The 12,385-nt window shown below is 42.3% G+C and overlaps 1 protein-coding gene across 1 annotated transcript in view; it reads left to right on the forward strand.

Annotated features, from left to right (window-relative positions):
• SLCO1C1 (solute carrier organic anion transporter family member 1C1) overlaps positions 1-10,873 on the forward strand; it is a 536,144-nt gene extending 525,271 nt beyond the window's left edge. Inside the window, exon 15 of the mRNA XM_085652717.1 lies at positions 10,499-10,873. Coding sequence (XP_085508843.1) covers positions 10,499-10,712 — 214 coding nt within the window. The 3' untranslated portion in view covers positions 10,713-10,873. The remainder of the gene's footprint in view (positions 1-10,498) is intronic.
• Positions 10,874-12,385: the final 1,512 nt, after the last annotated feature.

Consider the following 12,385-nt stretch of genomic DNA (forward strand, 5'->3'; position numbering starts at 1 on the left):
TTTCGGCATTTAATGTTTATTTAATATCAGTGAAATCAACAGTGGAAACCGTCCAGCATACCATAAAAGAGGCACGGCAAACATCAAAAAAGCATGGTTGCTGATCGCGAACGAGGAATAAGTCTCACCGGGATGTCATTTTGCTGGCATTGAGGAACGCGAGCAAGCAAAAAATGACCGCTGCACTGTGCTACTTGCAATTCACGTAGTGCGAAGTAGCGCAAACTTCACAAACTACGCGAGCGTAGCGTATTGCTTTGATCAGGCTTAATTGTTTTAGCACCATGGTAGAATTTGACCTTTTATTTACTCTGTTGGTGCTTATAACCATAGACATCTGTTTCTGTCTAATGGTTGTTGCAGCACATGTGTTTTATACTAGAATAACGCTGGTTCAATAAATACTTGTTGAAAACGTCCCCACCGTTTATTCTGTATATCTCTCTGAGACCGAGTAAACACGAGTGACTGAGCGAAAAGTATTGTACTGTTTCCATGATCCCTGAGGGGTCAGGATTGTCATGTTAGATAGTTGCCAGAAACGATTCACTCCTTGGTAAGGTGGTGAGGCTTATAGTAGCACTGTGAGCTAGCTGGTCTACAGACTAACATATTCTTTGGGGGTGTCTGGAATCAGTCTGGACACCAATCCCTTATTTTATGTTGTCTAAAATGTGCAGATCCTATAAAGATTTGCAGGTACTAAACACCACATTCTGGATCAAAGACTTCAAGCACATCAGTTTGTCAATTCTAAATATACTTATCTCCTCAATTTTGTGGGCTTTCAATAGGTAAACCCACACAACGTTGATGACAAACCAATAGTATACTGTACTGACTGAAGTTGTGGCCCTTCTTGCACTAAGAAGACACAACTATAACAAATCCACACAATGCTGCTTCTCTAAAGAATTACATTAAGTAAGAAAAATACAAAGGATAAACTTGGAGTAAAACACATGGACAACTTCTTAGCCTTTGACAAAGATTACAAAAAACATAATCAATAGCAAGACATATTTCTTCAAATCTGAGCTAAATATTGTGGACTACCACCTTCAGAAGTTCTCAGAAGCAGATTTTGTGGTTTTGAAGGAATACTGTGAGAAATTCTCAAGCGACTTCTAAGATACAATAAGAAAGAAAGATCTCCCTGTTTTTTAGCCATCAAGTTTGATGTACCAATGATTCCGTAAATAGTAAACCCACAGAAGTTTGGTCCTCCTTTGAGATGTTTTCAGGATCTAAACTAACATTGCCACAGACCCAAGATACTCTTTACATTTCTCTGACACAATCCCTGTCAAGTTTGTGAAAGAGATAAGAGATATCAATTATCGCAAACACAAGCAGATGATGGATGGAGCACTGAACCGTTTCAGACACTCACCCCCAGTCACAGATCTGGGTTGAATCCATCATTGTTCTTTAGCTCACTTTGCCACCCAAGTTCAGACCCAGCTACATGCAAATCAGTCTTGACCCTGTGCCTCATGGAACAGTCCAGCCCGAACTGCCAACCCAGGTCTTCCCTGAACGGAAACCAGCATCCTGGGACTGGTTTCGGGGTAACACCCCTCATCAGCCAGGCTAGCTTGAATCCAGTGGCAAAGTGAGCGAGGGATCCACGTCTGGGCATATCCTGCCAACTTAGGGCAAACAAAGCAAACACAAGGAGATGATGGACGGAGCCCTGAAACTTTTCAGACACTCACTCCCAGTCACAGATCTGGGTTGAATCCATCTCCTTGTGTTTGCTTTGTTGCCCCTAAGTTGGATTTAAAGTTGCAAGTCTGAAAATGTCACTTTTAGAAAGTTGGCATTTTATTTCTTAAACCATTCTGTGCCTCTGCCTGTCTCTGAATACACGTGTGGGGTGGGTGACAGCTAGGCTTTTTAAATTTCCTCTAGACAGCCACACACAAAGGGAACTTAGGTGTGTCGGATAGGCTATCCACATCCTGATGAGTCTTGATGGGTTGTCCTGGTCAGAATAGGAGGGAGGAGCTCACACTTGCACCTGAATAGGCTGTGCCTGTCCTTTTGCTGGCCCGGTCCCACGTCGTCGGTCCCAATTTGTCCTCTGCAACAGGAAGCAGGCAGCCTCCCTTCCCTCACCTAATGGCAGCGTTGTAATTGGTTGTGAAGCCAACCTTACAGGTGTATATGGGGAGGCTATTTTCTCCATGTAGGCTGAATGCAGCCTACATGGAGAAAATGGAGAGTGCGCATGACTGGTTTGGTCAGCCCCAGAGGGCCAACCTAACAGTCAGCGCCAACAACAGTGGGCAAGCCACTCCTCTGCTGCCCTAGAGCAGGCCCGTACACCCCCCACCCCTAACCAAACCCTTCTGTTTTCTCACAGTACGAGAAGCAGAAACATAAAATGGTATTTATAATACCATTTTATGTTTCTGCTTCTCGCACTGTGAGAAAGCAGTGGGGTGACGCTCCTCCGTCCACATGGAGCAGCCACCCGCATGGAGCGGCACCCCTGGTCTGCCATCTGACCACAGCCACAAAAATGATTGATTTGAAACTGAACTTCAAGTGGACGCTGAGGAGACTCATAAATTGCAACATCTCCCATGTTATAGACAAGATCACGTGTCCTTGTAATTTACGGTACATCTGCATGAAATGTAGAGAGGTAAACACTTGCATATGCAATTATAGGAGCAACGTCAGATGCAAGAAATCAATGACAAAGATGAGCAACCCCTGTCTATTGGACATTGTGCTAATTATGTGAAATTGGTTGGTATCGGAAAGCTTGGAGAACATGGATACCAATGCTGAAAGAAATTTGCTACCGAAAAAACAACATTGGATTTACTGTCTGAGCTTGTTCCAGAATGGACCCAATGACAACATTCCATGGGCAGAAGTCACTAGATAAAGTTATAAAGGACCTAACTGCATGCCTATATGAATAGACTTGTCAGTTGCCTACCAACCGCAACAGATGGATGCTTGAGATACTAGTCCACATATAGCGAGAGAGTAGTAGCCTTACTAGTCAGTTAGCTTATACAGACATCTAATAACTATGAGCATATTCTCTTGACTCATCGCAGGCCCCTCATAACATCAGGTTACAGGGAGCTCACAAGGTTATTTTTCCTCAACAGAAAGATTGGGTTCCATCCGGGTTTATGCAAAATATCCATAACATCAACAGTCAGGGCCATTAGGATTAATTTGGCAAAAACACAAGCCATACTTTATAGATTGTATCGGAACTTCTACCAAGTAGGCAGCACTTGCAAACTCTCAACAGGCCTTCTTTTTCAAACCTAGCTGAAGGGAAAATAAGATAGGCCCGTGATAAGTAATTTGTTTTAAAAACTTAGGTCTGCCCTAAATTATACAGCACAACTTAGTCACCAGCCCAAAACTGCTTCTATCAGACAAATTTGCATACCACACAGAAACCATGACCAAAAAACCGAAATAACCCCTTAACACAACTGTTTAAATAATGTTTCGAAGGGACATGACCAAAGGTCTTGTTCATCATTTAACATCACATCCAGGGGACAAGAATGACCCTTTAACAGCACTGTAGAAACATCATTTTGAATGGACACAAATAGAGGCCCTAATCATCATTTTGTTTTAATGGGATAAGTGGAGTGTTTAGACTCATAGTTCGAATCCCACCTCCCCCACACTTTGAATTTTGGCAAATATATTACCTAACGCCTAAATAAAGGTCATCTGGCATTTGCCACCAATATAAATATTTTCCCTCAATAATTTAAATTAGAACCCTTCTAATTGAAATTAGAATGATCTCACATTGGAATTAACCATAAAACCATTTTTCAAAAAGAGTTGATAAACTGCTGCAGGTAATTCTAGAGTTTGTCTACCGTGCTGTTTTGGAGTGGCGCACACGCGAGCCAAGACACATCTGAAGAATGGTACATTGCTTTACAGCAAAAGGCACCTGGTCAGTAAGTCTTTGGATGCCATAAGGGGAGAAACTTTTACTTACCTCCTTTCATCATGCTTTTCACTGCACAATGTGCCACTGATACACACAAATGGTGTTGTTTTTATTGAAGCTCAGGAAAGCATTTAAGGGGCAAACTATGTTACAAGAATGCTGTAATGTTGACAATCAGAACAGGTTATATGTGAATATGTGTACGTTTTAATTTCAAATAGATCTCCGAGGGCTCAATAAGACAATATTGAGATCGCTGTATCCACTGTACTTTTATTGCAGTATCTGGTTTTAGTCCATGCATATGGACTTGCAACTAGCCCAATTTCCCTGCCAACACGTGTTTTGTCTGAGCTGTATCCTGTGACAGCAGACTTTCTCAGGGATATAAGGTAAATATACATATACTTAAAGCAGAGGAAATTCTAAAATTCATTTAAAGAGTCCAATTGCAAGGGTCCGTGATCCAAAAGGACACCCCACTCGTGCTACCTATGACCCATGAGTGAATAAAAAGTGGAAGGTAGTTGAAGAAGTGTAGCCAAAAGGGTGAATACAATTCATTGAAAGAGGGAAGAGGGGGTGGGGGGCGGGGGAAAAGAATGCGTATGCAAAGTTACCTCCCATGCTGTTAGATTTCAAGTGATAAATATGTATATCTCATACCATGAATATTGTGAATCTGGTTAAGTTCAAATAACCCAAAATGAGTTTGCTAGTAGGCTTATGGGGCAACCAATATCAGGCACAATAATTGACCTCATTCGCACAATAAACATATTCAGCATTTATTGAGTATCTCATGATTCCCGATCCAGTGATCATTATCAGTTGGATCGTTTGTAATTCATATCTAGGGAAAACCATAAAAAGTAGTCAATCTAGGATTTCATCAGGACCAGCCCAAAGGCAGTGTAGAAAAAACAAGATTTCTCACCTAATATACTGTATCCTAGAGTATGGACCGGTTTTGTACGGAGCTAAATCTGTAATAGAATATTGATTCCCCAGTTACCAAAAATGTGCATCAATAGGCCTCACCCTAACACTATATTGAATCATAGTCTGCGTAAGAAAACCAACATCTTTGACCAGCCATCCAGAACTCAGAAAATCATCTAGACAACAAATCTTGCAAGGCATAAGTTCCCGATATCAAGTCCTTTGCCCTTCATTTATATAAGTAATTGAAGACAGTCACTATTCCAAATTCAAATCATTGGATTTGAGTCATGAAGAGGGAGCAATTCAATCTCAATATTACCAAATGACTTCGAAATGACAGCCGTTCACTAAAAAAGGACAACAGTGGGAATGCTCACCTCTGTACAAGGGTAGTCCCGTCATGTGCTAGGACGCTGGCGTCTGCATCAGTGCCATCTTAGTGAATCTATTTCTATGTTAAAGAAACTGTAATAGGACTCAAACCAACGTCGGTCATCAAATCGTATCAGAGCACGGTCGCCATATTGGAATGGAGATGTTGTAATGTGAATGTATAGTGATCGATTATTCAAACACTCAAATCAAGTTACGGTCACCATATTGGATTGGGGATGTTGTAATGTGAATCTATAATAATCCATTATTCAAACACTCAAGTCAACTAATTGTAACAAAAGGAAAGGTTGCCTACCGCAATGCAGAAATCAAATGAGTGTACTACAAATTAATTGATGAAAAATAGTCTGATGCCGATTTCAAAATCGTATTGATCTATGCCCTTACAAAGTCAGTGAGATTTTAAGGTTATCGTTGTGATGTTAGTGCGATTACTGCCTCCTCATTAATTGTATCCCATGATCATACGTAAAGCAAACAAGTTTGTGGGTACAGTTTTGGCTATTTCATTTCAGAAAAAGGTCCCACCACCCAAAATATTAGTGAGGCAATATTGTTGGCTAAAAGGGGGTTATTGCATTACACGCATTTTCGCACATAAATAGTGCACACAATTACAAAGAATGCAAATACTGCAGTAATGTAAATGGGTATATCACAGATATTACACATGTTGAATCTGTGAGGTTACGCTGATCCACAAAATTGCAGGTTATTTCATTGACTGTATAATCTCTAGTAAATACATACAGACTTGAAACAATACAGTAAATAAATGCGCAATCTGTATCATACTCATTAGGTCCCAGAAAACTGTACAGATCTGGTATACACATATTACCTAAACTCGCACCCTCCAATGAAACTGGGGGTTTGCTTTGCATTACTGAACCAAAGACGGTTCGTGAATAATGTTCAGAACCATGGTCACCCCAAAAACGAATCTACCAAGAAGTAATGAAGTTCTCTATCATAATTGAGTCCCATTTCCACAGCTTTAAGATGCATGATCCAGCTTCCTGTTGATGCAATTTAAGTTCACTTTTACCGCCCCTGACACTGATGTGCCAATTACGATCCGGTAAAAAAAATTCCCGTACGACTTGTATCCGGTCTTTTTACCGTACGAATCGTACAAGTGCCGTACAAACTGGCAATCACGATTCGCATGGTAAAAAGTCCATACGAACCGCCTTGGGAATTATTCCCCACACGTCCTCGGGTCGGAAAATGTGTCCGACACGTCCTCGGCCGATTTACCGTACAAATGTGAAAAGCGAAGTCCGACCGGGGAATCACGATCCGTCCCAGGCGTCCGAATGTACAACCGTATGGTTAAAAGACCGTCCGCACCGAACTCCAATAGCAACCATGGAGACGTCCAAACAGGTGCCCGGTATGCGCCGTACCCCCTCCCCAGCCCCCGCATGGACGAGCCGTACCCCCCCAGCCCCCGCATGTACTTGCCGTACCCCCCCACAGCCCCGCATGTACGCGCCGTACCCCCCCAGCCCCCGCATGTATGCGCCGTACCCCCGTGTATGTACACCCGAGTACGTGTCGAACCCCCCGTGTATGTACACCCGAGTACGTGTCGAACCCCCCCGTGTATGTACACCCGTGTACGTTCGAGTCGTACCCCCACCCGTGTATGTACGGTGCGTACCCCCAGTGCGTACGCACCGTACATACACGGGTGGGGGTACGACTCGAACGTACACGGGTGTACATACACGGGGGGGTTCGACACGTACTCGGGTGTACATACACGGGGGGTTCGACACGTACTCGGGTGTACATACACGGGGGGTTCGACACGTACTCGGGTATACATACACGGGGGGTTTGACACGTACTCGGGTGTACATACACGGGGGGTACGGCGCGTACATGCGGGGGCTGGGGGGGTACGGCGCGTACATGCAGGGGCTGGGGGGGTGTACGGCACGTACATGCGGGGGCTGGGGGGGGTACGGCGCGTACATGCGGGGGCTGGGGGGGGTACGGCGCGTACATGCGGGGGCTGGGGGAGTACGGCGCTTACCGGGCCACCTACTCTGGTCGTTTCGCGCCGTACTTCGCTTTTCCGGTGCCGTAAAAATATTGCCGTCCGGACTGCTGTCGGTTCGAATCGTAATTCCTGGGTCGTGAAACGCGGCCTGAGAGCGTCCCGACGTCACGTCGGCGCATTCCCCGGATCCCATTTGTATGTATCTTTTCGTCGGTCGGTGTTTTGTACGACTCGTACGGAAATGGTGTTTCCGTGCGAATCGTACTTGCATGTTTGTAAAGTTTTACGACCGGGTACGAGTCGGACGGAAAAAAGCCTCCGTCCGACGGTTCGTACCCGGTTTTTGCCGGATCGTAATCGGCACCTAGGTGTAATCATTTCCAAGCTGTGGAAGTAGAAGGTACTGTGATAGTCCTGTTTATCACAGGTTAATGTATGTAATGCAAACAGGTATCTAAAGTCCCCTTGTTTGACTGCCCGAAGATGTTCCGATATTCTCCATCCTAATTGTGCTGCCCACATAAATCTTAAAACAACTACAAATTAGTATGTAAACCACAAAACGTGCAGTACAATTGATATTGTGCTTAATCTTGAACCTAGGGCTCTGATTGTAAGTGAGTTCCCTGATTTCAGTTGACAACCAGCACATGGTGCACTGGCCACATTTATAAGAGCCATTCATTTTTGTGGTAAGGTAGTTTCCTTGAGGACTAGACTGTGGATAGCTTGGGCTGATCATGCCTCCCAATGTTAAACCCCTCTGAAAGGTAATGTTAGGGTGTTTGGTAATTTGTGTGCTGATAATGGCATCTTCAGTTAATAAATGTCAAATGTAGCATATGTCATAATCGTTCTTACGATCTGTGCAAATTTGTCTTTCTTGGGTTCGCTATCTGTTAATGTCTTGTGTCTCTCTAGTTTCTTCGCTCTGTTATATGCCTTGTTAATGGTTTCCTCATCATACACTCTGATCCGGAACCTGTTTTTAATGTCATTCAAATTCTTAGCGAATTATGTATCACAAGTGCAGTTTCTTCTAACTCTAACCATTTCACTACAGGGTATAGCTTTGAGTTGGTGTATAGGATGAGCGCCGAATGCATGTAATATCACATTGCATGATGTCTCTTCTAAATATCCTACTCATAAGTTGATAGTCTTGTACATATAGTTCCACATCTAGAAACTGGATTTTGGAGAAATCATAATTCATTGTGAAGGACATGTTACATGTTTTGTCCTCTAAATAATGTATCCATCTAATCTAACAGTCCTGATGAAAGCCATTGACTCACTTGGGTGGAAGGAGGCTGACACATGTTGAGCTGATATGTATTTTGATGTGAGGGACACAATATTTTTCCCTGGACACATTTCTCCTCTGTTTTTAACCTTACCCATACCCATTTTTTTGAATAAATAAATGTTGTCTTGTGTTAGGAGTTAATTTGACATCACTATCTAGTTGTAACGGATACCACACCCTCTCTTTCCCTGTTGAGATGCCTTCCTGGTGGAGAAAAGACCTGATGATGATGCTACCAGTTACTAGTATGTCAGTGGGGATTGAAAATAGCTGCTGAGGGTCCCAAATCATTTTTCAAAGTGAACCCTGTGCGATACTACCTGGTCACACTCTTTTTGATATTTAATGCATTTTTTGGGAAGCGGAGTGGTACTCAGATTTTTTTTGCTTCTCTCTCCCTCCTATTGATATTTTCACATGTACTCTCTGCTATCTGATACTTTTAGCAAGTTTTATCGTAGCCCATAGTATCTTCAATAGGTTTAAAAGGACCCCCTTTAGTCACCATTCAATTTATACTGCACAGGCACCTAAGACTAGTATGCCTTCTTTACTGTTGGGTTTGAAGCCTCTGTTCTTTTTAAGGCTTTGTACAGATTTGGGGCCTATCAGATGATGGATGCCCTCACTACACACCATGCTTACCTGCTGAGTGTACTACATCACCAAGTTTTATATAATACTGTCTTCATACCTCCCAATCCCACGCCACAAAACAGACCATGTTTAATAGCACTTTATAAAAACCTTAAAAAAAAATTATAATAGTCAATGAGGAACATTCAGTGTATGATTTGTGCATATTTACAGTAATAAATGTAGAAAACATTTCTCCTCAATGCGCCTCGTTACGCCACCTCTAGGGTGGCGTAGCATTCAGACGCATCTCCAGATTTACGATTTCTTGTAAATCTGGAGATGTGTCTTGTTCCATGGGTGTTGCGTGGGAATACCCACAGCAATGGAACGCCCCTTCAACGCAAAGTGCTGCGTGTGAAGGGGCTGTATTTACAAGGAGAGCAAAAGTCACGCAGGGTGGCTTTTCCTGTCCTTGTAAATATGGAGGAGTCCCCCGCGCCACCAGTACGTCACGAAAAGAGACGTACTGGTGGCGCAGGGGCTTCTTGGGAATCAGTGCATGGCATACCAGTTCACAGTGGAGATGATGTGATTATCAGAATTGGGCCAGTAGAGAGTGCCCCTATCAAAGGAAAACACACATCAGCTAGGCTTAGCTTCTCTACTCTCTATATAGGCTCTCAACATAAAGATGGCAGTACAGCAGTCTGGCAGGACCTCTTGCATTAACTTGGGGAGAATATCTCTCAGCCTCAGTGGTCAATTTATGGTGTTCTTATGGGGATGACCACTGATGTTTACCCTACACTGAGACACTTTCCACTTAGTCTAAGAGTGACACAGAAGTTATGAACCAGTATAACGAAAATACCTCAATTCAGACTACATGTTTATCTTACACTTTCACTATCAGACCTTGAAATGTAAATATTTGGGAACTTGTAGTAGGCTTATGTCGCCTTCTATGTTAGCGAAGTCATTGTTTGGATGATTTGACCTGGGAAAGATAATGATATGGGACTTTTAGGCCAAAGGCAGGCAGTCGAACCAAACCTGCTAAAAATGGAATCTGGTTTGAGATTTTACAACACTACAAAGTATCTCATAATGACAAGAATGCAAAGATTTGGCAATTTTTTTTAAATTGAAATACTTTACCAGGACATACACAAATATAACAGAGCATTTATATTCGATATGCTGAGTGTTATTTTATATTCCAGGTACCTATATATATATTATTTTATAATTCTTTAAAATACATGAAAAATTCCTTAATCCATTATTTCTTTTCTTTACCTAGGAATACATACTTGGGCTTAATTGCAGGGCTCCGAGCACCATCGTATCTTCTATGGATCGTGTTCTTGTTTATGGTTAAGAGACATTGGGGTAACGAAAATGCAAAGCCAGCAGAGAATACAGAAAAAGGAGAAGGTTTCACAAAAGAAGATGTTGCCTTAAAAAGTAATGAATGTTCTGAAGTTCCGATTAAAGTAAAGGAAACTCATATTTAAAATGACTGATATTTCACTGATCTAGAAAAATATGTAAGTTAGAATGAATTTGCACCGATGCTGAATATGGACTTATTTCCGGAATTTAAGGTTGGGAGACATTTGTGACAAATTGCAAAATCGGAACGTCAAACCAAATAAATGTTCTTTTCTTTTCCTAATGTTTTGTGTTTTTGAAGCAATCCATTTTGACATCCCAGTGGCATATTACCAATAAAAACAGCATACAAATGCATGTCACTATCCTTCAAAGGCCAATGTCAGAAATATGCAACGTCCATGTATAGCACCGTATGACTATCGGATGGGGAACTTTAAAGACACAATAATGTGGAATTTCAGTATAAGCAAAAAATAACCAATCAATGCACCAATCTTGTGGATTCAGAAGGAGATAATGGAAGGAGAATCGAGTCATTGGTTGAAACTGGAAAGTGCAGGGGCAACATCTTGAAATGACTTAATGGGTGACCTGTAAATATAGACCAGAAATAAATACCTAAAGCACCCTTTTATATTCCAAAGGCTTCCAGCCCACCGTCTCAACCACCGATGTTCTCTACTCGCATCTCACAGTGATTCCTGACACTGCCTAGTATGCATAACGCATAGCAGTCCCATCATGGACACAGGAATCCTTGTGAAAGCATGGCAAGAACATGACAATCATATGCATGCTCTGGTGCCGACAAGACGCAAACATTTGTTGAAACATCATTTACACCTACATAGCTGGATAGAACTGAAACAATGTACTTACTTACTGTTTATTTAGGGTTCTGGTGCTGTGTGACAAATAATCTGTAGTGCAGCAGATGCAGGAGACAGATTATTTTTACATCAATGGGCAGTGCGTGCTGCTTGTAATCTTGCATTTTTGCATAAGTATTTGCACGTTGAGACACATGCTGGCTGACGGTTTCAATATCTGTTCATGTGCTAAGGGTTCATGGAATTTAGTGCTAGTTTAGATTTTGTAGGGCTTGGCCATAGATATCTCCTTCCAGACGGTAGGTATGGAGGGCCGTATTGTGCAGTGGGGTGGGAGATGGTAGTAGTTTTTTGGAAATTACATATGTTCTGAACGTTTCAGAACAAGTATCTTTGTACAGAATGTATGCATCATGCAACCTAATTATGTCGGACCGTCCAGACTAATAGGTAAACACTCAAACCATGCAGTTAAATTAAAATATCTCTTATGAAATATTTACCCCCGATTTAACATCAACCCTCGCTAAGCAAAAATATAAAAAACTTCAAATGGACTATATGAGAAGCCATTGCGGAGGAAGCTACTTCCAAAAAATAACAAGCACTGACAAAGTCAATAGGTATATATTTTCTGTAGTCCATTCACACATTGACATAGATAAATAAATAGAGCATATTCTTTCTATTCTACATAGAACATTTCCAGCAGTTCATATGTGGCCGGGTTGCTAGTGACCCCAATGACATTTATTTTTGCTCATCGGGACACCCTTTAGGCTTCCAGTGTGCAGAAGCCATGATGAGGAAAGGTCCCACTACACTGTGCCTCCCCGGCCTGTCCCTGTGGCTCTTCACAGACAGAAATCAAGTGTCTTGTCCTGGGTGGGCCAAAAAGGACAGCTCGTACTAGCACAGTGCAGTGGAGCATTTTCATGGGTAGTTGGACGGTGGGCTGCGTG

The sequence above is a fragment of the Triturus cristatus genome, chromosome 4_1 (assembly GCF_964204655.1).
Source record: "Triturus cristatus chromosome 4_1, aTriCri1.1, whole genome shotgun sequence".
Taxonomy (NCBI): Eukaryota; Metazoa; Chordata; class Amphibia; order Caudata; family Salamandridae; genus Triturus; species Triturus cristatus.